Source organism: Oncorhynchus masou, chromosome 3 (genome assembly GCF_036934945.1).
Source record: "Oncorhynchus masou masou isolate Uvic2021 chromosome 3, UVic_Omas_1.1, whole genome shotgun sequence".
Taxonomy (NCBI): Eukaryota; Metazoa; Chordata; class Actinopteri; order Salmoniformes; family Salmonidae; genus Oncorhynchus; species Oncorhynchus masou.
This window is the reverse complement of record NC_088214.1, coordinates 37,893,651-37,921,499: the sequence shown is the minus strand read 5'-3', so window position 1 is coordinate 37,921,499 and position 27,849 is coordinate 37,893,651. Positions and strand designations below refer to the sequence as shown.

General features: G+C 44.8%; 2 protein-coding genes across 7 annotated transcripts in view; one reads left to right on the top strand and one right to left on the bottom strand.

The window, feature by feature from the left end:
• The window catches only part of LOC135515933 (SPRY domain-containing SOCS box protein 4-like), a 110,913-nt gene extending 83,890 nt beyond the window's left edge, over positions 1-27,023 (top strand). For all 6 annotated transcript variants that reach the window (XM_064939819.1, XM_064939813.1, XM_064939828.1 and 3 more), the window contains one exon: positions 25,514-27,023. In XM_064939819.1, the coding sequence (XP_064795891.1) occupies positions 25,514-25,641 (128 nt within the window). In that variant the 3' untranslated portion in view covers positions 25,642-27,023. The remainder of the gene's footprint in view (positions 1-25,513) is intronic.
• On the bottom strand, positions 36-23,687 carry LOC135518444 (GTPase IMAP family member 2-like). The gene is made up of 3 exons (XM_064943621.1): positions 23,639-23,687; positions 4,766-5,080; positions 36-391 (listed from the first exon to the last, which is right to left on the bottom strand). The coding sequence occupies exons 1-3, from the start codon at positions 23,685-23,687 to the stop codon at positions 36-38; spliced, it is 720 nt and encodes a 239-aa protein (XP_064799693.1).
• Positions 27,024-27,849: the final 826 nt, after the last annotated feature.

The following is a 27,849-nucleotide window of genomic DNA, read 5'->3' as shown; positions in this document are numbered from 1 at the left end:
CTGCCTCTCTTCCAGTCTCTCTCATCCTCTCCCGCTCAATCTTCATCTCTCTCCATCCTCTCCCTCAGCTCCTGCTCTCTCCAGCTCCACTCTTCCTCCAGCCTGTGATACATGTGAAGGGAGAAGTGCCATCCCCCGTTCTCCTGCAACATGTCCTTCACCCTGCTCAATAATGCCTCCACCTGCCCCCTTCCCTCCTGTCCCTCCTTGTTATCCAACACGTGGCACCTGTACCTGCACTTTTCCATCAGCCACTGCAGTGCTAGGCCCCCAGATTGGATATGCTGCTCCAGGCTTTGCCCCCTCCCCTTCAGTCGGTCGCCAAAAGTGAAGAGCACCATGGTGTGCCTCCACACACTAGAGGTCATGACCTCCATGTGCCTCTCCGCCGCTTGCATTTACATTTACATTTAAGTCATTTAGCAGACGCTCTTATCCAGAGCGACTTACAAATTGGTGAATTCACCTTCTGACATCCAGTGGAACAGCCACTTTACAATAGTGCATCTAAATCATTAAGGGGGGGTGGTGAGAAGGATTACTTATCCTATCCTAGGTATTCCTTGAAGAGGTGGGGTTTCAGGTGTCTCCGGAAGGTGGTGATTGACTCCGCTGTCCTGGCGTCGTGAGGGAGTTTGTTCCACCATTGGGGGGCCAGAGCAGCGAACAGTTTTGACTGGGCTGAGCGGGAACTGCGCTTCCTCAATGGTAGGGAGGCGAGCAGGCCAGAGGTGGATGAACGCAGTGCCCTTGCTTGGGTGTAGGGCCTGATCAGAGCCTGGAGGTACTGCGGTGCCGTTCCCCTCACAGCTCCGTAGGCAAGCACCATGGTCTTGTAGCGGATGCGAGCTTCAACTGGAAGCCAGTGGAGAGAGCGGAGGAGCGGGGTGACGTGAGAGAACTTGGGAAGGTTGAACACCAGACGGGCTGCGGCGTTCTGGATGAGTTGCAGGGGTTTAATGGCACAGGCAGGGAGCCCAGCCAACAGCGAGTTGCAGTAATCCAGACGGGAGATGACAAGTGCCTGGATTAGGACCTGCGCCGCTTCCTGTGTGAGGCAGGGTCGTACTCTGCGGATGTTGTAGAGCATGAACCTACAGGAACGGGCCACCGCCATGATGTTGGTTGAGAACGACAGGGTGTTGTCCAGGATCACGCCAAGGTTCTTAGCGCTCTGGGAGGAGGACACAATGGAGTTGTCAACCGTGATGGCGAGATCATGGAACGGGCAGTCCTTCCCCGGGAGGAAGAGCAGCTCCGTCTTGCCGAGGTTCAGCTTGAGGTGGTGATCCATCATCCACACTGATATGTCTGCCAGACATGCAGAGATGCGATTCGCCACCTGGTCATCAGAAGGGGGAAAGGAGAAGATTAATTGTGTGTCGTCTGCATAGCAATGATAGGAGAGACCATGTGAGGTTATGACAGAGCCAAGTGACTTGGTGTATAGCGAGAATAGGAGAGGGCCTAGAACAGAGCCCTGGGGGACACCAGTGGTGAGAGCGCGTGGCGAGGAGACAGATTCTCGCCACGCCACCTGGTAGGAGCGACCTGTCAGGTAGGACGCAATCCACGCGTGGGCCGCGCCGGAGATGCCCAACTCGGAGAGGGTGGAGAGGAGGATCTGATGGTTCACAGTATCGAAGGCAGCCGATAGGTCTAGAAGGATGAGAGCAGAGGAGAGAGAGTTAGCTTTAGCAGTGCGGAGCGCCTCCGTGATGCAGAGAAGAGCAGTCTCAGTTGAATGACTAGTCTTGAAACCTGACTGATTTGGATCAAGAAGGTCATTCTGAGAGAGATAGCGGGAGAGCTGGCCAAGGACGGCACGTTCAAGAGTTTTGGAGAGAAAAGAAAGAAGGGATACTGGTCTGTAGTTGTTGACATCGGAGGGATCGAGTGTAGGTTTTTTCAGAAGGGGTGCAACTCTCGCTCTCTTGAAGACGGAAGGGACGTAGCCAGCGGTCAGGGATGAGTTGATGAGCGAGGTGAGGTAAGGGAGAAGGTCCCCGGAAATGGTCTGGAGAAGAGAGGAGGGGATAGGGTCGAGCGGGCAGGTTGTTGGGCGGCCGGCCGTCACAAGAAGCGAGATTTCATCTGGAGAGAGTGGGGAGAAAGAGGTCAGAGCACAGGGTAGGGCAGTGTGAGTAGAACCAGCGGTGTCGTTTGACTTAGCAAACGAGGATCGGATGTCGTCGACCTTCTTTTCAAAATGGTTGACGAAGTCATCTGCAGAGAGGGAGGAGGGGGGGAGGGGGAGGAGGATTCAGGAGGGAGGAGAAGGTGGCAAAGAGCTTCCTAGGGTTAGAGGCAGATGCTTGGAATTTAGAGTGGAAGAAAGTGGCTTTAGCAGCAGAGACAGAGGAGGAAAATGTAGAGAGGAGGGAGTGAAAGGATGCCAGGTCCGCAGGAGGCGAGTTTTCCTCCATTTCCGCTCGGCTGCCCGGAGCTCTGTTCTGTGAGCTCGCAATGAGTCATCGAGCCACGGAGCGGGAGGGGAGGACCGAGCCGGCCTGGAGGATAGGGGACATAGAGAGTCAAAGGATGCAGAAAGGGAAGAGAGGAGGGTTGAGGAGGCAGAATCAGGAGAAAGGTTGGAGAAGGTATGAGCAGAGGGAAGAGATGATAGGATGGAAGAGGAAAGAGTAGCGGGGGAGAGAGAGCGAAGGTTGGGACGGCGCGATACCATCCGAGTAGGGGCAGTGTGGGAAGTGTTGGATGAGAGCGAGAGGGAAAAGGATACAAGGTAGTGGTCGGAGACTTGGAGGGGAGTTGCAGTGAGGTTAGTGGAAGAACAGCATCTAGTAAAGATGAGGTCGAGCGTATTGCCTGCCTTGTGAGTAGGGGGAAGGTGAGAGGGTGAGGTCAAAAGAGGAGAGGAGTGGAAAGAAGGAGGCAGAGAGGAATGAGTCAAAGGTAGACGTGGGGAGGTTAAAGTCGCCCAGGACTGTGAGAGGTGAGCCGTCCTCAGGAAAGGAGCTTATCAAGGCATCAAGCTCATTGATGAACTCTCCGAGGGAACCTGGAGGGCGATAAATGATAAGGATGTTAAGCTTGAAAGGGCTGGTAACTGTGACAGCATGGAATTCAAAGGAGGCGATAGACAGATGGGTAAGGGGAGAGAGAGAGAATGACCACTTGGGAGAGATGAGGATCCCGGTGCCACCACCCCGCTGACCAGAAGCTCTCGGGGTGTGCGAGAACACGTGGGCGGACGAAGAGAGAGCAGTAGGAGTAGCAGTGTTATCTGTGGTGATCCATGTTTCCGTCAGTGCCAGGAAGTCGAGGGACTGGAGGGAGGCATAGGCTGAGATGAACTCTGCCTTGTTGGCCGCAGATCGGCAGTTCCAGAGGCTACCGGAGACCAGGAACTCCACGTGGGTCGTGCGCGCTGGGACCACCAGATTAGGGTGGCCGCGGCCACGCGGTGTGGAGCGTTTGTATGGTCTGTGCAGAGAGGAGAGAACAGGGATAGATAGACACATAGTTAACAGGGTACAGAAGAGGCTACGCTAATGCAAAGGAGATTGGAATGACAAGTGGACTACACGTCTCGAATGTTCAGAAAGTTAAGCTTACGTAGCAAGAATCTTATTGACTAAAATGATTGAAATGATACAGTACTGCTGGAGTAGGCTAGCTGGTAGTGGCTGCGATGTTGACACTACACTAATCAAGTCGTTCCGTCGAGTGTAATAGTTTCTACAGTGCTGCTATTCGGGGGCTAGCTGGCTAGCTAGCAGGTTGATTGCATTACGTTACTTTAAAAGAACGACAATAGCTGGCTAGCTAACCTAGAAAATCGCTCTAGGCTACACAATTGTCTTAGATACAAAGACGGCTATGTAGCTAGCTAGCTACGATCAAACAAAACAAAGCGTTGTACTGTAATAGTTACTACAGTGCTGCTATTCGGGGGCTAGCTGGCTAGCTACGTTAAAAGAACGACAATAGCTGGCCAGCTAACCTAGAAAATCGCTCTAGGCTACACAATTGTCTTAGATACAAAGACGGCTATGTAGCTAGCTAGCTACGATCAAACAAAACAAACCGTTGTACTGTAATAGTTACTACAGTGCTGCTATTCGGGGGCTAGCTGGCTAGCTACGTTAGAAGAACGACAATAGCTGGCCAGCTAACCTAGAAAATCGCTCTAGACTACACAATTGTCTTAGATACAAAGACGGCTATGTAGCTGGCTAGCTACGATCAAACAAATCAAACCGTTGTACTGTAATGAAGTGAAATGAAAATGTGATACTACCTGTGGAGCGACGCGGAATGTTGACCGGATAGTTGGAGTTCAATTCGGTAGAGGTTGGCTAGCTGTTGGCTAGCTAGCTAGCAGCATTTCCTACGTTAAGGACGACAAATAGCTGGCTAGCTAACCTCGGTAAATTAAGATAATCACTCTAAGTCTACACACTCTAAACTGCACAATTATCTTGGATACGAAGACAGCGAAGACAACTATGTAGCTAGCTGACACTACGCTAATCGAGTCGTTCAGTTGAGTGTAATAGTTTCTACAGTGCTAGTGGTCAGTGGATGTTAGCTAGCTGCTTAGCTAGCTGCTGGGCAGATACGTTAGGACGACGAAATACGATAATTATGCAATTGTCGTTGATACAAAGACGGCTATGTAGCTGGCTAAGAAGAAATTGCTAAGATTAGACAAATCAAACCGTTGTACTATAACGAAATGTAATGAAAAGTTATACTACCTGCGGACCGAAGTGTAGATGCGACCGCTCGCTCCAACCGGAACCTTGCCTCTCCATCTCGGTGAAGTCCAGTAGGGGAATCACTAGGAGGACAACGTGGGGACCGGGGCCACACAACGACAGGGCTCTTAGCAGCTCTATCTTCTCCTCCCTGCGGACGGAGTCTTCTGAGAAGCCCCAGCCCCGGGCATCAATCACGGTGACGCCACGACCGGCTGCGGTTCCACTGGCCGCAGTGCTAGTCCCGCCCCCTCTGGTGTCGAAGGCTTTACGTCCAAGTATGGTGTTGCCACAGGAGCTCTTGCCTGTGCGTTTAGGTCCTACCAGGAGAAGGCGAACGTCGGCGGAGTCTGTGTCGGCTGGGAGAGAGGAGAGAGGGATGCTGTTAGAAAGGAACCCGTATCTGCTCAGACCTTAGCTCCAGAGTCCAAGAGAGAGGAGTGGGATAGAGAGATGGAGACAGGCAGGCTGTCAGACAACTATCCAGTAAAAAAACATCTGCCAATGTTGCTTTGTGCCACTCATAGAAAGAAGTTCTTCTGCTTGTCAGTTTGTCATAAAAGTTCAATAGAGGTGACCTTGCGAGACTCCAAGTTCTGAAAGTTTTCTACACAATGCACTACACACAGTCTCAATGAAAATGGTTTAATTTACCTCCATCTAGCCTCTCCTGACGTAGACTCAATCAAACTCATTAAATCACACTTGCAAGATAGCAAATGAATGCTACACTTGCTGTGAATCCAGCCAACATGTCAGATTTCAAAAAGGCCTTTCGGCGAAAGCAAACGATGCTATTTTCTGAGGATAGCACCTCTGTAAACAAAGAGGAACCATATTTTAACCCTGCAGGCATGACACAAAACGCGGAAATAAGAATAATTCATGCCTTTGACGAGCTTCTTTTGTTGGCACTCTAATATGTACCATAAACATCACAAATGGTCCTTTTGTTTGATTAATTCAGTCTATATCCAAAATGTCAATTTATTTGGCACGTTTGGTCCAGAAACACCGGTTCTAACTTGCGTAACGTGACTACAAAATATCTCAAGTTACCTGTAAACTTTGCCAAAACATTTCAAACTACTTTTGTAATACAACTTTAGGTATTTTTTAATGTAAATAATAGATCAAATTGAATACGGGATGATCTGTGTTCAATACAGGAAGAAAACAAAGTGTAGCATGCTTTCTGGTCACGCGCTTCTATCTAACAGTACACTTCAAGTTTGCCTCGTTCAAGATGGCCATACTTCATTACACAGAGGAATAACCTCAACCAATTTCTAAAAGACTGTTGACATCCAGTGGAAGTGATAAGAACTGGAAGAGTGTCCCTTAGATCTGGATTCCCATTGAAAAGAGTGACCTAAAAAAAAAAAAAATCTGAATAGTTTGTCCTCGGGCTTTCGCCTGCTAAATAAGTTCTGTTATACTCAGACATGATTCAAACAGTTTTAGAAACTTCAATGTTTTCTATCCAAATCTACTAATAATATGCATTTCTTATCTTCTGGGGATGAGTCGTTGAATTTGGGCATGCATTTCATCCGGACGTGAAAATACTGCCCCCTGTCACCAAGAAGTTAACATCTGTATATATTTGTATGAACGTAACAAGATTCAACAACTGCGACAAACTGAACAAATTCCACAGACGTGACTAACAGAAATGGAATGTATCCCTGAACAAAGGGGGGGTCAAAATCAAAAGTAACAGTCAGTATCTGTTGTGGCCACCAGCTGCATTAAGTACTGCAGTGCATCTCCTCCTCATGGACTGCGCCAGATTTGCCAGTTCTTGCTGTGAGATGTTCCACCAAGGCACCTGCAACCCCGACATTTCTGGGGGGAATGGCCCTAGCCCTCACCCTCCGAACCAACAGGTCCCAGACGTGCTCAACGGGATTGAGATCCGGGCTCTTCGCTGGCCATGGCAGAACACTGACATTCCTGTCTTGCAGGAAATCACGCACAGAACGAGCAGTATGGCTGGTGGCATTGTCATTCTGGAGGGTCATGTCAGGATGAGCCTGCAGGAAGGAAGGGTAACACATGAGGGAGGAGGATGTCGTTCCTGTAACGCACAGCATGGAGATTGCCTGCAATGACGACAAGCTCAGTCCGATGATGCTGTGATGACGCCCCAGACCATGACGGACCCTCCACCTCCAAATCGATCCCACTCCAGAGAACAGGCCTCGGTGTAACGCTCATTCCTTAGACGATAAACGCAAATCCGACCATCACCCCCGGTGAGACAACTGCGACTCATCAGTGAAGAGCACTTTTTACCAGTCCTGTCTGGTCTATCGATGGTGGGTTTGTGCCCATCTGCTTATGGGGAAACAGTGTTTAAACCCTTTACAATGAAGATCTGTGAAGTTAATTTGTAAAAATCCAAATATCTTTGAAAAACAGGGTCCTGAAAAAGGGACGTTTCTTTTTTTTGCTGAGTTTATGAAAGTACACCCTTTGGTGTAATCATGAAACGTAACATTACTAGTCATTCAGAAACATATTTTAGACTAAATGCTACCGGAACTTTTATCTACTTAGTTGAAGTCGGACGTTTACATACACTTAGGTTGGAGTCATTAAAACTAGTTTTTCAACCACTCCACAAATTTCTTGTTAACAAACTATAGTTTTGGCAAGTCGGTTAGGACATCTACATGAGACAAGTCATTTTTCCAACAATTGTTTACAGACAGATTATTTCACCTATATCACGTTTCACATGTATCACATTTCCAGTGGGTCAGAAGTTGACATACACTAAGTTGCTGTGCCTTTAAACAGCTTGGAAAATTCCAGAAAATGTCATGGCTTTAGAAGCTTATGATAGGCTAATTGACTTAATTTGAGTCAATTGGAGGTGTACCTGTGGATATATTTCAAGGCCTACCTTCAAACTCAGTGCCTCTTTGCTTGACATCATGGGAAAATCAAAAGAAATCAGCCGAGACCCCAGAACAAATTGTAGACCTTCACACATCTGGTTCATCCTCGGGAGCAATTTCCAAATGCCTGAAGGTACCACGTTCATCTGTACAAACAATAGTATGCAAGTATAAACACCATGGGCCCACGCAGCAGTCATACCGCTCAGAAAGGAGATGCGTTCGGTCTCCTAGAGATGAAGGTACTTTGGTGCGAGAAGTCCCAGAACAAAGGACTTTGAAGATGCTGGAGGAAACTGGTACAAAATTATCTATATCCACAGTTAAACAAGTCCAATATCAACATAACCTGAAAGGGAGAGGCTTGCAAGCCGAAGAACACCATCCCAAGCGCAAAGTACGGGGGTGGCAGCATCATGTTGTGGGGGTGATTTGCTGCAGGAGGGACTGGTGCACTTCACAAAATAGATGGCATCATGAAGCAGGAACATTGGATGTATTGAAGCAACATCTCAAGACATCAGTCAGGAAGTTGAAGCTTGGTCGCAAATGGGTCTTCCAAATGGACAATGACCCCAAGTGTACTTCCAAAGGACAACCAAGTCAAGGTATTGGAGTGTCTATCACAAAGCCCTGACCTCAATCCCATGTAAAATGTGTGGTCAGAACTGAAAAGGCGTGTGCGAGCAAGGAGGCCTACAAACCTGACTCGGTTACGTCAGGAGGAATGGGCCAAAATTCACCCAACTTATTGTGGGAAGCTTGTGGAAGGCTACCCAAAACATTTGACCCAAGTTAAGCAATTTAAAGGCAATACACTCAATTAGAATTTGGTAGCATGTAAACTTCTGACCCACTGGGAATTTGATGAAAGAAATAAAAGCTGAAATCATTCTCTCTACTATTATCCTGACATTTTCACTTTGTTAAAATAAAGTGGTGATCCTAACTGACCTAAAGCAGTGAATTTTTACTCAGATTAAATGTTAGGATTTGTGAAAAACTGAGTTTGAATGTTTTTGGCTAAGGTGTACGTAAACTTCCGACTTCAACTGTATATTGACCCTGTAAAGTGCACTTACCACCATTTTCAGGCGAACCCCAGCTCCCCATTAAGGCGGCTCAACAGGCTGCAGGTCACAGTGGAAAATGTAGTAGTCCGTTTCACAGCAAACCCTCTGCGCCATAAAATTGTTAATTAGCATTAGTTAGTAAATAAGCTTTTGCTAATTCACTTCCGAGCGTATGCGGTCAGGTATTTCTTCACGAAACAAGTGCGAGTTAGTGTGAGTGTTTGTCTCAAGTGTAGAATGTATAATGACTTGTTCAGAGTGGCTCCTTTTTGATATAAAGGATTTTTGCAAGCCCCTCCCCTTTGCATTGCAATAATAGTTTCTTGCTGACTTGACAGCCTTGAGTAGTAATATGTTGCTACTATTAACTTCTTGAAACTCCCCATCCCGGATCCGGGTTTGTGACTAAAGCCTCAGGCTCATTAGCATAACGCAACGTTAACGATTTCTGAAAATCGCAAATAAAATGAAAATAATGCGTCTGCTCTCAAGCTTAGCCTTTTCTTAACAACACTGTCATCTCAGATTTTCAAAATATGCTTTTGAACCATAGAAATTGACTAATTTGTGTAAGAGTATGCAAAGCTAGCATAGCATTTTGAGTAGCATTTAGCACGCAACATTTTCACAAACCAGATAACCAAATAAATAAAATCATTTACCTTTGAAGAGCTTCTGATGTTTTCAATGAGGAGACTCTCAGTTACATACCAAATGCGCAGTTTTTCCTGAAAGCGTCTGTGTGTAGGAGAAATCGTTCCGTTTTCTACATTGCGTCTGGCTACCGAAACGAACCAAAAATTCAGTCACCTACAACGTAAAACTTTTTCCGGATTAACTACATAATATCGACCGAAACATGGCAAACGTTGTTTGGAATCAATCCTCAAGGTGTTTTTTCACATATCTCTTCATTGATATGCAGTTCGTGGAAGCTTGCTTTCCTCTCTGTATCCCATGGAAAAATACTGGCAGGTGACTTTTGCGCACCAATTTCGGCGCAGGACACCGGGCGGACACCTGGTAAATGTGGTCTCTTATGGTCAATCTTCCAATGATCTGCCTACAAATACGTCACAATGCTGCACACACCTTGGGGAAACGACAGAAAGGGCAGGCTCATTCCTCTCGCATTCACAGCCATATAAGGAGACAATGGAAAACAGAGCCTCAAAAATCCTGCTCATTTCCTGGATGCCATCTCATCTTGGTTTTGCCTGAAGCTCACGTTCTAGGGCACGCACAGAGAATATCTTGGTCGTTCTGGACACGTCAGAGTGTTTTCTTTCGAATGCTATCAATTATATGCATAGTCGAGCATCTTTTTGTGACAAAATATCTTGTTTAAAACGGGAACGTTTTTCATCCAAAAATGAAATAGCGCCCCCATAGATGTAAGAGGTTAAACTCTCGTTTCTATGGTTACTGTCAGGCAATACTTTTCTAGTTATGTTACACACCGTAAAGGATTGTCTATTTTAAGACTTGGAATATGTTCCAAGTTATTTTTGTCATTTTTATGAGGCAACTCTTTCACTGTGGTTAATGTTGAATCAAGTTTTAGTGTAGGGCCAGCGTTTTATTGAGGAACTCTTTGCTATGATAAAATACCTGGGAATCAGGAAAATGATTGACCAAGTGGAATTTGGCAATGTGTTTTTGCATGGACTGTGCGCACCCATTTTCTTGTTGGTAAAAATAGGTTTCATGTGAAAACTCATCTTAAAACACCCGGTTGCTGCCTTCCTCTCCCATGTCATACTCTTCTCATTCTTCCTCTTTTCCCATCCCTTCCTCCTCTCCATTATCCTCCTCAGTCATTTATCTGCAGTGCCAGTAACACAAGCATGTGCTCACTCTCTTTTAGCCTTTGGGGCACTGGGGACAGATTTTCTTTATGCAACCTCTCATTTGAAGTGTGTGTGTGTGTGGCAGGTGATATGAATCTCATTGCCACCAGTGTAACACTAGCTATAGAAGTATTTTCTGTAGGTCTGTTACACTGTAGCTGAAAGGATACAGAAGAGACTGCAAACACACACATACTATTTAGTGAGTGGTTGTATTGTTTTACTGCTGTGTACCTGACATCCACCTGACAGGTAGTCGATTTCCTTGTTGTGACCATAGCTTATACTGCTCCTTGTCCTCATGCAGGTGACCTGGCTCTACATTCCAGCCTTGTATTCCACAATGTTTTCACTCCACACACACACACACACACACACACACACACACACACACACACACACACACACACACACACCCTTTACAACCCCCAAACCTGCAGAAGGATGTGTGTGACTACCCCCTCTGAGTTTAGACTATACACACTGTCTTCCAGCACATTTTACAGCTGACATTACTGGAAGAAGGTGGGCGTGTACAATACCCCACCCCCCCCATGTCTGTGTTTAGACTGCAGGCTTTCACACTTGCCATGTTTTAAACAAGTCATTACTGTTTGAGTGTTCACACCTTCTCTATTTTTCCTGCCGTATCCTTCTGTCTCCTAGATCCAAATGTACTTCTTTGTGACGTTCTCACACACACACACACACACACACACACACACACACAGCTTTCCCAGTTGACTCATCTATAGCGTCAGCGAGGCATTAATTCAGCTTTTCTGTGTGAATCACACGAGAGCAGCACACATGAAGGAAGTGTGTGTTCAGTCTCATTGCCTGTGGGACATCTCAATCACACCGACTCGCATTCCTTTTGTTAGGTTTCTAAGTGTGTGTGTGTGTGTGTGTGTGTGTGTGTAAAGTGGCGAGATGAGAGGGGTAAGGTGGAGGTAGCGCTGTAGGTTTGAGTAAGGATGGAGGAGGGATGTAGAGCAGAAGGAAAGGATCGATGGAAAGAGAGCTGTAGCGCTAAAATGATGAGCGGAGTGAACCAAAGGGACAGAGAGATGGATGATGTTCCCTAGGCTCTGGAGTGCAGCACGTCTGGTGTCTCCTAAGGCATGGTGCTGAAGGCACAGTACAGCTCCCAATGGAGCTCAGTATTTTGTGTGTGTGATTCCCGAAATGTGTTCTCCGGTGTTTGAGGCCTGCTCACATCTGACATCTCCATCCCCAAGCATGTATGTGCCTCTGCCTCACCTGAAATATCTCAGAGCCCTGTGGATGTGCTGTGGTGCTATGACCAAATCGATTGCATCTTTGTCCACACTTTGGATGAAAGTATGTGTATATTTGTGTGTGTTTAGTAGCTGTGTGTGTTACGTGTCAGTGTGTGTTCTTTCATGCCATCTTTCTGGGTTCTTTCATCTCTGTGAGATGATGACTTTGTCTACTGCTAGGAACTATATACATCACATGGCCAAAAGTATGTGGACACCGGCTCGTCGAACATCTCATTCCAAAGTCATGGCCATTCGTATGGAGTTCGTCAGCAGTAGGATTGTCCAGGTCTGGCGTCAAGGATTCTGACCTTGGCAGGTGAATAGGTTTCCTACCCAGGCAAAATAGAAGTAGGAGGGAAAACTGAATTGTACCCTTGTGTAAAATTACCTCGTCTCTCTAGCTCATTCTCTCTTTTTTTTCTTTCTTTCCCTCTCCCCTTTCTTTTTCCTCGCTCAGACACTACACACATACACACACACACACACACACACACATTACCCCTGAGCAAAGCTTGAAGGTGATCAGACTATTTTCTTCTCTCAGACCTGAGTCCCTTGCTTTCATCGGCTCAATAATGAGACCCACCTGAAAGTGTGTGTTTTTGTTTTACCCTCAACTTTTACCTCTACCCATATGTGGCCCTCTTCCTCATTTTAGATAACTGTGCACTGTCCTCCACTCCTCTCTCTGTTCGGTCAGAAACAGCGCTGTCAGTGTGTTCTCTGGTAATGAGGACTTAGGGTGGTAGGGGTGGCTCGCTTGCTCGCTCGCTCTCTCTCTCACACACATGCTGCCTATGCTTGCAGTGCTGGGAATTTCAGCACCCATACAGTTCACCAGCAAAACTGACTCCTGCATGCAAGTTTACGTCAAAAGTTTTATGAGTGAGGGAGACCATGAGAGGAGGAGGATGAGGAAGAAGGAGAGCGAGAGCTGTCGTAATCTCCTGAACATAGTGACCCAGACTCTGATCCTGTACGTTTTCACATCTGGTGCCCCCATTCTCCCCTCCATCTTTCCCCTCGTCAATTTTTCCTCGCTCGGTCTCTCTCTCTCCCTATTTCATCGACAGTCAGTCGGTTTCTTTTGTGTCCACAAGATTTTTTTTTTTAAGTGCTTTAATCCTCTATCACACCACTGCAATAAGCCCCTCGCCCCTTCAAGCCTGCCTAGTGATGATGACAATACTTCAGAGCGCCTGTCAGACATCGCTAGCATTCTAAATCATTCAATCTAGAATAAATAAAACCCTGAAAAAAAATAATACAAATGGATTAATAGTCAGATAGAATAGTGCCCACTTGATGGAATATGCCCACTTCAGCCCTAGTCCGGTCTCAGACCTGCATGGGCGGTCTTCTCAACTCCTATGGTCAGTGTAACGCCAATAGCAAGATACTACCACAAACTGATCTTGGACCTCATTTCTCTCACAGGACACTGTGAGAGATCTACTGTAATGTATAAAAAGCTGCGGCCAGTGAGGGCTTGTTACCCCTCACCAGCCCTGTTCTGTCCCTGAGTGGTGCTGGACACCGCTGGCAGGAGAGTAGAAGGTCAAAGCGCAGGAAGTTGGTGTTGTGGACAACATTGGGTCCCCGGTCTCGTGTTGTTGGCATAGGAGGAAGTAATGTGTTCTGAGATGTCTTTTTGGCTGTTATTTCAGCATTTATTTCATCGCCTGGCTATTGTTTTATTGAGGACAATTATGCGTGTGTTGTGTGAGCTTGTTTGTTTGCAACTGTTCTCTCATTTGTTTTTGTTCGGGCAAACTAGGTGTTTTCTACTGATATTAGCACAAAACGAATAAACCAAAATGGATTCCAAAATCCATCGCTAGTGCTTTATGGAGTCTTTGAGTAGCCTTTTTATCCCTATGAGTGTACATTTAAGAACCCCTTCCTAATATTGACTTGCTGTTGCGCGTGGGAAACCCCAGCAGTGTTACAGCGCTTGCCACAAACCTGTGGGTCTGGCACCTACTACCATACATAGTTCAAAAGCACTTAAATATTTTGTCTTGCACATTCACCCTCTGAATGGCACACACACACAATCCATGTCTCAAGGCTTAAAAATCCTTTAACCTGTCTCTTCCCCCTTTCATCTACACTGATTTTGAAGTGGCTTTAACAAGTGACATCAATAAGGGGTCATAGCTTTCAGCTGGTCAGTCTGTCAAAGAAAGAGGTGTTCCTAGTATGGATGCACGATATATCGAAATTGTCTAGTTTTAACGCCGATGTGCAAAACCGATGTCAAAGCTGAAGTGCATACCTATTTTATTTTTTTATTTAACCAGGTAGGCCAGTTGGGAACAAGTTCTCCTTTACAACTGAGACCTGGCCAAGATAAAGCAAAGCAGTGCGACACAAACAACAACAGAGATGCACATGGAATAAACAAACGTACAGTCAATGACATGATAGAAAAAAGTCTATATACAGTGTTTACAAATGACGTGAGGTAAAGCAATACATAGGCCGTAGTAGCGAAGTAATGACAATTTAGCAAATTAACACGAGTGATAGATGCGCAGATGATGATGTGCATGTAGAGATACTGGGGTGCAAAAAGTAAATAAAAACAATATGGGGATGAGGTAGGTAGATTGGATGGACTATTTACAGATGAGCTGTGTACAGCTGCAGCGATCAATTTGCTGCTCAGATAGCTGATGTTTAAAGTCTCCAACTTTTTGCAAGTAAATACCAGCACTGTAGGTGCGCGAGACAACTTAACCAGCATCGTAGCATACGTATCAATGAATCGTTGTGACATATGACGTAAGTGTAATAAATGTGTAATAACTACATCAAAGTTATGAAGGCATTAAATGATTGTGATGTGCAGTCATATTCAGGTCCTGATTGGTCAACAAGCTAATTTGACGTGTTAAATAGTATATTTTTTGATACGCAAAGACCCAAACGGCGTTCCATAGAAATCCTGGTTGAGAACGACTGAACAACGAAACAGCACAGCAAGTCAGTGAAAGAAATGGGTTTTGATTATGTTTTATTGGTAATGGGGACATACGTAAATGCCGCCCTATGCGACTCCCAATCACCGCCGGATGTGATACAGCCTGGATTCAAACCAGGGACTGTAGTGGCACCTCTTGCACTGAGATGCAGTGCCTTAGACCACATGTGTGAACATTTTAACTGTACTAGAATGCTTAAAAGGGCAGCTAAAATTTTAAATATCAGTTATCTGTATCGTTTTTATTGGCAAGGAAAATATTGGTATCAGCCGAAAATGTCATATCGGCGCATCACTAGTTCCTAATGTTTTGTACACTCAGTGTATATAACAAAGTCAAGTGAGCAGCTTGCTAACATAAACTCGTCCCAGGGTTACATGTACAGTTAGCGTGGCTGCTACAATCCAATAACCTTTGTTTTTGTCATCTTTATTGGATATCTAACTATTTACTGAATGTCTGTTTTGTATGACTCCCGTTGGCGAGAGACCTGCATTGGCAGCTTTTGCTTGTGAGAGCTCATTAGCTCTGGTTGCTGTACCGAGGAAAGAGGAGTATCTGTCTCGACAAACACCCACATGTGTTGACACTGTACTGCAATTAAGCAAGTTTCCCCAGAAATGTAGGTTTTTGAATAGTTAGTTAGCATAATGCTAATGCTACAATATGGGGATTTCCCTCTGGATCTGCAGCAAAACGTTAGCCATTGAATGAGCATGTGAAAGCTGTCACTGTCACTCTACTATCAATCTGCAATAGACTGCTTCTGTATTCCTGGCAAGTGCCTTGGTCTTGTTTAAACTACATGAGTCCTGATAAACCAATAATCAGCCCCAGCCGTTCCTCTCTCATATACTGTAGCTAGCACTGATGTACTGGGATCAGAGGAGAGCCTTTTTATCCACAGTGGGGATCAGTCTCATTTGTCCTTGAGAGCGCCTCAAAGCCTTAGCTTGCCTCTGTAAATATGCCAGTGGCAGAACTGGGATGCTGGTCAAATATGAATTCTGCAAGTCATTTGCTCCTCTGTGGTAATGAGTGTGGGTGGCAGTACGTGTGTATGTTGAGTTTATTTGCGAGTGTGTGTATTCGCAGTTGTCTGTCTGTTTCCAAATCTGTGTCTACATGTATCTGGCTACATGTCTGTGTGCCTAGCTCCAACAGTGCCGCAGTGTCTAACAATTCACATCTAAAAAGTAAAAGAATGGAATTAAGAAATATATCAATATTAGGATGAGCAATGTCGGAGTGGCTTAAACTAAAATACAGTCGAATAGAATACAGTGTATATATTTGTGATGAATAAACTTTATTATTGAAGTGGCCAGTGATTCCATGTCTCTGTATAGTGCAGCAGCCTCTAAGGTGCAGAGTTGAGTATCTGTGTTTTATATACAGTACCAGTCAAAAGTTTGGACACAACTACTCAAACCCTGGAATGTCTATGTCTTCACTATTATTCTACAATGTAGAAAATAGTATAAATATAAACTATGAAATAACACATGGAATCATGTAGTAACCAACAAAAGTGTTAAACAAATCAAAATAGTCCAAATAAAGAAAACCCTTGAATGAGTAGGTGTGTCCAAACTTTTGACTGGTACTGTGTATGTCTACGTGTGTGTGCGTGTGTGTTTACATATCTGTGTCTACATCCAGTTTGATGAAAACACAATATGTCCCACTTGAGAGACAGTGGAAGTCAAGGAGACATTCAATCCATAACAAACTTCCAAGGTGGTGACCCAGAAGAAGGTTTATCGACCCCACTAATTGCAATGTAAAAAAGCAATCATTGAACAATTCTGATGCGTCCAATTGTTATCATCATCCTGTAGCTGCAGTGTGTATGGATGTCCCTTGAATGCAAAAGGCATGAAATTGAATGAAAGGCATACAATTGGACGCTGTTGGAGGCTTTGGAAGTCATATGACGCGTGGGTTCTTTTCCACGTTAATCGCTAATGGTAGCCTCGGGGGAACGTGTGTGCCTCTCTGTGTATGACTCCTAGGAAAGCCACCATGACTGGTACGGGTGCACTATTAGCAGATCAAACACTGGCGATTCTATTCCCTTGGAAAAGAAGTGAAGAAGGGTGGAGGAGAGGAGGATTGGGTTACATACTGCGTGAGATCTTCTGGTATCTTTCTGTCTTTCTGCCAGATTGTTCAATGCAAATACACCCGATCAGCACACTTATCACAGTGGAAAACCTGTGTATGGGTCTCCACTTTCCTACTAGTGTATCTCCCTCTTTATCCCTCCTCCCCACCTGGAAACAGTGCTTTCATATTTGTAATTGATCTTTTATATCGATCAAGTGTCCATCTAGCTTTTCCCCTGCTGGTTGTCTGTCTCTCTCTCTCAAATCCTCCCCTCTCTCTCTAATCTTCCTCTTAAATCTTTAAATCCATCATATTAGAGAAGGGTTTCACAGTGGATTTGTCAGTCTCTTCAAAGGCAGCCAGGGCAAAGACTGCTGATGCAGCATCCTCTAACACAACGTTTCTCAACTCCAGTCCTCGATTACCCCCAGCAGTACACATTTTTGTTGTTGTAGAACCTCATCCAACTCCTCCAGGACCACAATGAAAATGTGTGCTGTTGGGTTTACTCGAGGACTGGAGTTGGGGAACACTGTATTACAGGATTCTGTGACAGCACTTTACACCGGCTGCCTTTTTGAACGGACTGACAATGAATCCGCTGTGAACTACTGTCTAGTCGCCTGTCACTAAGGAGTGTCTTGTCAAGATCTCCAACAGATGTGGCTCCCTTCCCACTGCAGTAGACTTGACCTGGCCTGATAAATGAGTTAGCTGCTTAACCTGACTCATTAGCTAATCAGCTAGCATTAATAGATGCTGCTGCTATGTTCAAATAATGGCTTTGTGAGTCACCACTAAGGGTATCTTGGGTACTTACAGTGCCTTGCGAAAGTATTCGGCCCCCTTGAACTTTGCGACCTTTTGCCATATTTCAGGCTTCAAACATAAAGATATAAAACTGTATTTTTTTGTGAAGAATCAACAAGTGGGACACAATCATGAAGTGGAACGACATTTATTGGATATTTCAAACTTTAACAAATCAAAAACTGAAAAATTGGGCGTGCAAAATTATTCAGCCCCTTTACTTTCAGTGCAGCAAACTCTCTCCAGAAGTTCAGTGAGGATCTCTGAATTATCCAATGTTGACCTAAATGACTAATGATGATAAATACAATCCACCTGTGTGTAATCAAGTCTCCGTATAAATGCACCTGCACTGTGATAGTCTCAGAGGTCCGTTAAAAACGCAGAGAGCATCATGAAGAACGAGGAACACACCAGGCAGGTCCGAGATGATACAGTTGTGAAGAAGTTTAAAGCCGGATTTGGATACAAAAAGATTTCCCAAGCTTTAAACATCCCAAGGAGCACTGTGCAAGCGATAATATTGAAATGGAAGGAGTATCAGACCACTGCAAATCTACCAAGACCTGGCCGTCCCTCTAAACTTTCAGCTCATACAAGGAGAAGGCCCATGATCACTCTGGATGAACTGCAGAGATCTACAGCTGAGGTGGGAGACTCTGTCCATAGGACAACAATCAGTCGTATATTGCACAAATCTGGCCTTTATGGAAGAGTGGCAAGAAGAAAGCCATTTCTTAAAGATATCCATAAAAAGTGTTGTTTAAAGTTTGCCACGAGCCACCTGGGAGACACACCAAACATGTGGAAGAAGGTGCTCTGGTCAGATGAAACCAAAATTGAACTTTTTGGCAACAATGCAAAACGTTATGTTTGGCGTAAGAGCAACACAGCTCATCACACCATCCCCACTGTCAAACATGGTGGTGGCAGCATCATGGTTTGGGCCTGCTTTTCTTCAGCAGGGATAGGTAAGATGGTTAAAATTGATGGGAAGATGGATGGAGCCAAATACAGGACCATTCTGGAAGAGAACCTGATGGAGTCTGCAAAAGACCTGGGACGGAGATTTGTCTTCCAACAAGACAATGATCCAAAACATAAAGCAAAATCTACAATGGAATGGTTCAAAAATAAACATATCCAGGTATTAGAATGGCCAAGTCAAAGTCCAGACCTGAATCCAATCGAATCTGTGGAAAGAACTGAAAACTGCTGTTCACAAATGCTCTCCATCCAACCTCACTGAGCTCGAGCTGTTTTGCAAGGAGGAATGGGAAAAAATGTCAGTCTCTCGATGTGCAAAACTGATAGAGACATACCCCAAGCGACTTACAGCTGTAATCGCAGCAAAAGGTGGCGCTACAAAGTATTAACTTAAGGGGGCAGAATAATTTTGCACGCCCAATTTTTCAGTTTTTGATTTGTTAAAGTTTGAAATATCCAATAAATGTCGTTCCACTTCATGATTGTGTCCCACTTGTTGTTGACTCTTCACAAAAAATAGTTTTATATCTTTGTTTGAAGCCTGAAATGTGGCAAAAGGTCGCAAAGTTCAAGGGGGCCGAATACTTTCGCAAGGCATTGTATGTACTGTAATTGTGGTGGTAATTGATATCATCATTATACCGGACCAAATTTAATAGTTAATGACTAGTGATATGTAGTGGATATTTTCTTGTCATTTGTCATCCTTGAAACCAAGTGACAATATTTGATGTGTAAAATAGCTGTGTTTTCATGCGCCTCATGACGAAGGGTTGGCAAATCTGTAGCTAATTGCTACAACATACTGCAATGTGCAGCTTTATAAACTGTTCTCTAATGGTCTTTTTTTTTTTGAGCTGTGAATCCTCCAGCAGTGGTACAGTATTCCCACTTCCCACCTTAATATGTCCTGAGCTGTCTGGTGGCTCGCTTCTTGATAAACTCTCTGACCCATCCTTTCCTTGATCAAAGACTACTTGGCTGCACTAAAAACTCAGACTGGATCACTTCGATTACGTTCCCAGTTGGATCCACTGAGGCATGACATCTTGTGAGGGCTTGTAATAACTTACTGGTCCCCTTTTCATTGAAGTTCAAGTTATCAGCAGACAAGTGTAGGGAGTTCGAAGACTTTGATTGATAGGAGCGGAACGGCCTAGTTTAGAACATCTGCCTTAATTTTTCTTTTTATAAAATGAACCTTCTACCGGGTATGTTTAGGGGGAACCTGGCTGTCATCATTCCCTCAGCTGTTCGAGAACCATCCAGTGCTCCCCGAAAAGAGATGGGTGACTCCGTTCTACTGGTGACTCTCCGTATTCGCTAAGCTCCTGAGAGAAAAGCTGCTGTAGAAAAGTCCCCACACTACTGAGCACTAAAAGAGCTTTTGAGCGTGCTCAAATTAATTGGATTCCCTACAAAACGTGCCCCTTTCTTGATATGTTCAGTCCCTCAGCTTGTCAACCGGGCTCCAGAAATTGCTTGAGTAATAATCATAACGACAAACCAGAAAAACCCTATCCTTCGCCTCCCCCAAGTAGTTATTTTTTTCTGTGCATAAGAACAAATTATTATTTTCCCCCAGCTAATGGGCCGTGGATGTCATAAATGAAGACAAAGCATGCCACGACTTATCAAACGCAGGAATGTGCGCATCCCCTCAAACAGGTGGAGTGGTGTCTGCAGGTCTGCATTCCCTCTGAACCGTCTGCCAGGAGTATTTGGGAGTTTGGCAGACTTTACTTCATAGGGCATATAGCCTCAATACCTGGCTGAAGACTCTTTCTTTAACGATGCTTCCTTGTTGACTGTAGAACAGTTACCCTCGGGCCTCCGGATGGTCCTCGAAGGCCCGAAGTGTCTTCCGGTTTTCAACCTTTTCCTCTTATACCTGATAGATAAGTCTGTAAACTCTGTAGCCAGTCAATAACCTTAATTGATCAATTAAGTTCCAGGGAGAAATGAAAATCAGCAGGACTAGAGTTGTGCTCTGCTGCCTTAGCGAGACGATGACAAGTTGGCTGAAGCAGACTGGAATGGGTACAGTGACATTAGGGACACTGTAGCATGTTTCTGTCCTCTGGTGGGTGTGGGGGGGGGGGGGGGCACGTCACACTTTCGATAACGCCAGGGCTTAAACATACAGCGAGCATTATGTACAGTATGTGATAACCATACGTTGGTATATTGTACACCTGAAAGACCAGGACACATCTTGGGATATATAGATCCTGATGTACAAAGCATTTTCACTGGTCCATGTTTAGAAGGAAACACAGCATGAAAGACCAATAAGAGGGAAAGGCAAAACAAAGAGAAATTCAATGTTTTGGCCACCTTGTTTTTTTGGCAAGTATAAAGGCGTGGTCTTGCCCGCACTGTGGTGCAGTGCGTCTGAAATGCTTTTAGGATTTGGCAGAGGGAAGAGAAGACGCTGTCTGTGTCCTTAGTGCCAACATGACAGAGTAGCCTCCATTGGCTAGTCAGGGGGTCTTGACAAATGGTAAGTCTACTGTACCACTGGAAGACGGATCGCACTCTGCAAGGTTACGCTGAGGACAGTATTGAGCAGCTTTGTTCTAACCCGCCACTAAAACACCAGATTTTGCCAATAGCTTAATGATCAAGACCTTGTTTTGCTGAATCTGGAGTGGTTTAGTGCTGCGCTTGAGCAAAAGCCTGCCCACACCGTCTTTTCCTCTGCAGTGTTTTTGACTGCTGATGTACTGTTGAGACTTAGGCAGGTTTTAGAAAGTGCCTCGTGTTCATTGGAAAATGCTGTCTATTAGCGTCAAGTGTTTGTCTTTTGTTTCTCGTAGCTAGCGCAACGTGAACATTACTACGCGTGTTTTGTGCATTCAGGTGCACGTTCAGCTTGCCGCACCCACTTTTATTGTCAAGGCACGCGCACTCTCCCATTACCTGGGGGCAACAACAAAGCGAGCTTAGCATCCGTTTCTTTTAAATTTTGTTGTCTAAATTTAGCCAAGATAACGAGGGCCTTATTATTTTAGAAGCTTTGAGATTCTGGTTAAGTCCAGCATTAACCTGACGGAGCTGGTTCTCATGCTCACACTCCCAGCGGGTGGTGTGTGTGCCTCCTTGTATAACCTAGTGCTTTACTCACCCATTGTAATTCATACCATGTTTCCTCTATTTACTAGAACAAAAGCGTCTGTTGAACCCAGTTAGTCTCCCCCTCCTATAATGGTATGCATTTGCTTACTGTTATTTGATAAGTGCCCCACTCCTAATAGCCATGCAATAGAGCGCTGTGCAGAGGTTGTGATTCTTTCTTTCTTTCTGCATATTGATACAAGAACACAGTATGGTAAGAAGTGTGCCTGAACTTATTGTGTAATTTGTATGTGACACGTCTCTGTCTAATGAGAAGTGTGTGTGTTGACTCATTACCGTGTATCGATAACTTTGAGCACGTGGGTGTGTGTATCATCTGAGACGGACAGGTCTCTAACGCATGGGGTTGACCTTGAGCTCAGCGGTGCTGGTCGGAGAACAGGTGATGAGTGTTTTCCTCCAGAATGACCGCAGGCTGTGTCGACGTGTCCGACTCCCAGGTCTCCCAGGTCTGTTAGAAACGGGTGTGTCAGTGTTGTAACTGCCACTTCCCTTCATTTGAGTCACTTCAACAAACTGAGGCAAGACCCCGTTTTGTTTGTTCGTTTCAAAGCGGTATCTACATTTTTTTGTGGCTTATGGATGAGACCAATGGGTTAGCAATTATGGGTATCGATCTAAATTGTGCTCACTGTTTCACAATTTTATTTCAGCTGCCAACGCTTCTGGTTTCTTTGTCAAAGCTGTACTGTAGCACGACTGTGGTGTTGTGTCCCTCAGGCAACTGCACGTGGCATGTCACCTTACACACTCTCTCTCCATCTGGATGAGTGGTGAAGCGAGAGGTCGATCTCTGCCCAAAATCTGTCCACACGAAGTAGTTCTTTAATTATTTAGCCGGTGAGGAGTTTTTGTATTGAGGCCGGTGAGTGTCGATTTTAGTCAAGATAACCATTAATTGCTATTTTGATACGTGAGACTTATTTGATCTAATAGAAGTTACTTATTTAAAAAAAAAAATTTAATCCCTTCTCCCTAATTTCGTGGTATCCAATTGTTAGTAGCTACTATCTTGTCTCATCGCTACAACTCCCGTACGGGCTCAGGAGAGACTAAGGTTATAAGTCATGCGTCCTCCGATACACAACCCAACCAAGCCGCACTGCTTCTTAACACAGCGCGCATCCAACCCGGAAGCCAGCCGCACCAATGTGTCAGAGGAAACACCGTGCACCTGGGAACCTTGGTTAGCGTGCACTGCGCCCGGCCCGCCACGAGTCGCTGGTGCGTGATTAGACAAGGATATCCCTACCGGCCAAACCCTCCCTAACCTGGACAATGCTAGGCCAATTGTGTGTCGCCCCACGGACCTCCCGGTCGCGGCTGGTTACGACAGAGCCTGGGCGCGAATCCAGAGTCTCTGGTAGCACAGCTGGCGCTGCAGTACAGCGCCCTTACCACTGTGCCACCCAGGAGGCTGTGAATTGTGCAATTCTTAGGTTGTTACGAGGGCACTGATAAGTGTGATGCACGTGACATCCCAGCAAATTTGAGAAAAAACGCTTGGTATCAGAGTGGTCTCTGAAGTTCGAAACGGTCTATGCGTTGGTTAGCAGATCATCTGACTGTCCGTTCAATACAGGCGGTTGTCAACACCATCGAATATATACAATTAAAATTTAAAAAATACTCAATGAGATGTATCCACCAATCCGCTCTGTGGACAACAATTCACATTAAGGTAGAGACATCGGCATCTGGTCATATCCATATCTCTGGTGCTGTCCATCTCTGCGCCCCGTTTCCCGCCATCTTCTATCCCTGGGCCAACCTCCACTGGCACTGATGGCTAGGGTCACAGAGGTCATGGGCAGGGACATGCCCCTCACCCCTCCCAACCAGCTGCCCAACTGTGTGATGTAATTAAGCCAATCAAAGGTTTTGAATATGGGCCAATCAGGGAGAGTGGTATGAGCTAACGGCAAGGGTGAAATAGAACATGTAATTTAGGTTAATTAAACAAGGTCCCAAAACACTACGATGCACAACGAAAGTAGTGTTGCCATTGCCAACCCTTCCAGTTCAGCCTGGAGTCCCCAAGGAATACAACTCGAGCATGAGCAGTAAAGCTATTACAGGATAATTTAATGAATGCCCGACAGAAAGCAATACATGGAATGTAATCAATCTCCCCAAATTATTATTTTTTTTTTTTTTTTTGAGTCAAATTTGAAAATAATTCATAATTCACTAGCAAACAATACCTTTCATCAAAACTTGCAGGAGACGAGTCAAACAGAACCGTGAAAATTAACACTGTCCCTTTTTAGATTGGCATTTGTAATTAGTTCATCCAAAGGTGGCTCCACTTCACTAATAAAATGTCAACAAATATTTGTTTTCATTATGGAGTAGCTACCTGTGCTTGTCTCCTCTTCTTCACCCGATCAGTATGATAACACCCATTCTTTTCACATAGTAGTCCAGAGGGAAAGGAGGCTAGTAAAGAAATCTCAAAGGTATTGGGATGCAGCCCAAGATTTTTAATATAATAATAGTCAAGAGTGACTGGACACCCCAGTAAAGAAAGACATAGAACTTGGGCTGCATCCCAATACGATTCAAAGGTTGTAGGAGCAACGCCTTTGTACTGTATATATTTGGGTCATGGCTTAGGGTCTTTATGGGGAAATGGGTCTAGGCAGATGGGAGGCAATGTCATTCTAGCAACCGGGCTGTGGGTGTAATTTATAAGTCCTGTGAAAGGGAGCAGGCACTAAAGGTGATCGACGGGAGCGTCAGCTGGAAAGTGGTAGGGAGAGGAGGTGAATTACAACATTGCTAGTGTGCTTCTCTTTTATGCATAGTTAAACACATACACGTACGCAGATGCATGCATACATGCATACACATGCACGCATACACTTAACGCTGGTTTACAGTCCCGTCTATCGACGGATCTGTAGGCAATTTGCGTAGCGACTTCATGAACATTCTGTTGTCGTCCGATATCAAACTTGTCATTATGAAAAAGTATAAAGCACCATTGGACAGCCTCTGCATGACATCAGCAGCCCGGTGCTCCAAATAGCATACCTTCTCTGTTTTAACACCAAGAAACCCATCCGTTTTAAAACGGAATTCAGTAACTGTCAATCTAGCAAGCCATGCAACTAAAAGTAATTTTCTAAACAATGTCTTGGTTCGTTGCTAGATAACTATAGCTGACAACCTCTTCACTTTTTATGCATTATTACAGGAAAATAAACTGACAATATCATTATGTACAAGGTAATGGCGGGCTTACAGGAAATATCTTCATGCCACAGTGTGATGAAATAAAGTAGTTTGTTCTATTGGGGAATTTTAGAACTCCTACATCTTGTCACAGGAGGATTTGGTCTGGTTGCTGTGGCAGTCCGGTAACCACGACAACGGACGTTGCTACAGTCACAGAGACTTGAACTGTTTTCACGTCTGTGCCACAAGGAAACTGGCAGTCTACACTACTCTACAGACACTCCACCGGAATATAAATTAAATGTTTTGACTAGCGACACTTGTCACTTACTATCTACAGACATGTCACACTGTCAGATATCCTGTTTCCTTGTCACGAACAGTAAAGGGAATTCTGTATTTTGCAGACTTTTTTTCCATTGTAAAAACCACCAACTAACCTTTCCTCTTCTCTTCCTGGTTACAGCGGAGCCCCTCCCCCTGATGGACCTGTGTCGTCGGGCCGCCCGGGTAGCGTTGGGCCGAGAGCGCCTCCAGGAGATTGTTTCCCTGCCCTTACCCCAGTCTCTCAAGAATTACCTGCAGTACCAATGACCAAACCACGCTCCACCAACTGGGACCATCTGGAAGGAAACCATGACGATCTAAGTGTGATGGAAGATAGACAGAATGTCAGGAGGGTTCGAATGAACAACGGCGGATGCTGGAAGCGGAATGTTTACATTGTGGGATAATTAAGCTCTGCGGTGAATAGATAGATACTTGTGTTCAGGTTTTTGACCCAGAGGATGATTGATACTTTTTTGTTCGGGGTTTGGACTTTTACAATTATTGATGGCTGTAGCTCTCTTCCAATGAAGCCTCTATTTCATGGACTGGTATGGTCCACGGTCACTTTGAAGTATGGGTGTTAGGAGACTACTGCCATCTGCTGGTTTGAGTCAGAACGGCGCCTAGAAGGCACACACTAAATACCCCGGGAGGCCTTTGAAATCATATCTCTGCTACTGGATACTCTATAGTCAGTCTCCTACAATGTCCTGTCCAGTCGGCAGGCAGACACAGGACTTTTCTACAGGGCTCAGATGTGTTTCGGTCCATTTCCAGTTCAAACTGGCCTGGAGCTCACTAGCTCACCGGTAACATACAAATATCTGCCCCATTGTCTTAAAGGACCCATTAAAGGACTATGCCAGTTCTGGACTTACTAGGTTTACACATCAAGTTTTTCTGGATCTATGTCAAGTAATGCAAGGGGGAAAAATGGCACAGCACCCATTTTGGGAGGGGGTGTGGATGACCACACACCATAGCAGTCATCTTTTTTCTCTAGAAGGCTTGAGTCACTTTTATTTCTGAGTTTGTACCCTATATTTTATTCTTAGTGTGGATTATGATCCTGACGACGATGATAACGTTACGATGACTGTTTATTTATCATGAGGTAGTTTATTTTTACGTTACGTTTTACGTTACGTTCAGGTAAATATACTACACCGATATGGGAGATGATGATGATCAGCGCTGTCACCCTAAGGCTTTTTAAACCAGATGCTGCTTTAATAATTATTATTATACGATCACTGATGGTTTTAATCTATATCTGCCTGCTTGGATGGGAGACCAGGGCCATTCGGGGGCATACACAGTGGAATGTATGGGCAGTGCTTGTTAGCAGATCTGAAATGTGAATAAAAGCCAAGTGAATGAAAAAGCCATTTGTTTTCTGGGATGGTAATTTCCTCTGTATCAAGGTTGGGCTGCCAGGTGTGTGCAATGTGTGTCTTTCTGGATAAAAGCCAAGGAAGGCAGATTTGTTTTTTGTGTTTTTCTCCCTCTTTGTTTATACCGTCAGTCACGCTCCGGGGAAACCAGGGCATCCTCAAATCCAGCTGTGACAGTTTGTGGAACCTCGTCATCCCTCGACCGCATCTGACCGAACTCCCTACCCCCTCTCTGTATCTCTACCTAACTCTCTCATTCTACCTATCTCCATTTACCTACACTAGATCTCACTCCATCTCCTACCTACCTCTTCGTTCCATTTCTACCCTACCTACCTCTTGTTCCATCTCTACCCTATTTCTCTCTAGCTACCTCCCACTCCATATTTCTCAGCCTCAAATCTCTATATTGTAGACTTACTAAATGAAGCCATAAGCTAGAAACTGAGCTTTCCCAATAGACTATTTAAACATTCCAGGGTCATTTCCTATGAGCCCTAAATATTATTAGAGATATTAAGTGGATGATCAGGGCTGCATTCAAGTGGACACTTCCTTAGAACATCTTAAATTAGTTCTGAAGAGGGTTTACCTTCTTGGGAATGGGGCAGCAGGGTAGCCTAGTGGTTAGAGCATTGGACTAGTTCTCTCGTTCTGCCCCTGAACAAGGCAGTTAACCCACTGTTCCTAGGCCGTCATTGAAAATAAGAATTAGTTTCAAACTGACTTACCTAGTTAAATAAAGGTGTAAAAAAAAAAAAAAAAAAAAAAAAGCTGGTCAAGTTGGCTTCCAAACCACTCCACTCAGCTCAACCATTGAATCTCAAAGCAAGCTGTTTTAATTTGAAAAAAAGGGCATTTTTGTGTCTCAGACTGCTAGCTGTAAATATAGCCTGTACAGTAAAGCTGGGCGATATGGACCAAAATCCATATTGCAGTAAATTGACTGAATTAGTAGTATACCGATAAATTGTACAACAATGTGAACCAGTTTTATTTTTATTACCTTATGAACAACTAGTCATAGTTTGAAATGTTGTAGCTGTCAATGGTCTCATTTAACAATTGCCCATATTAG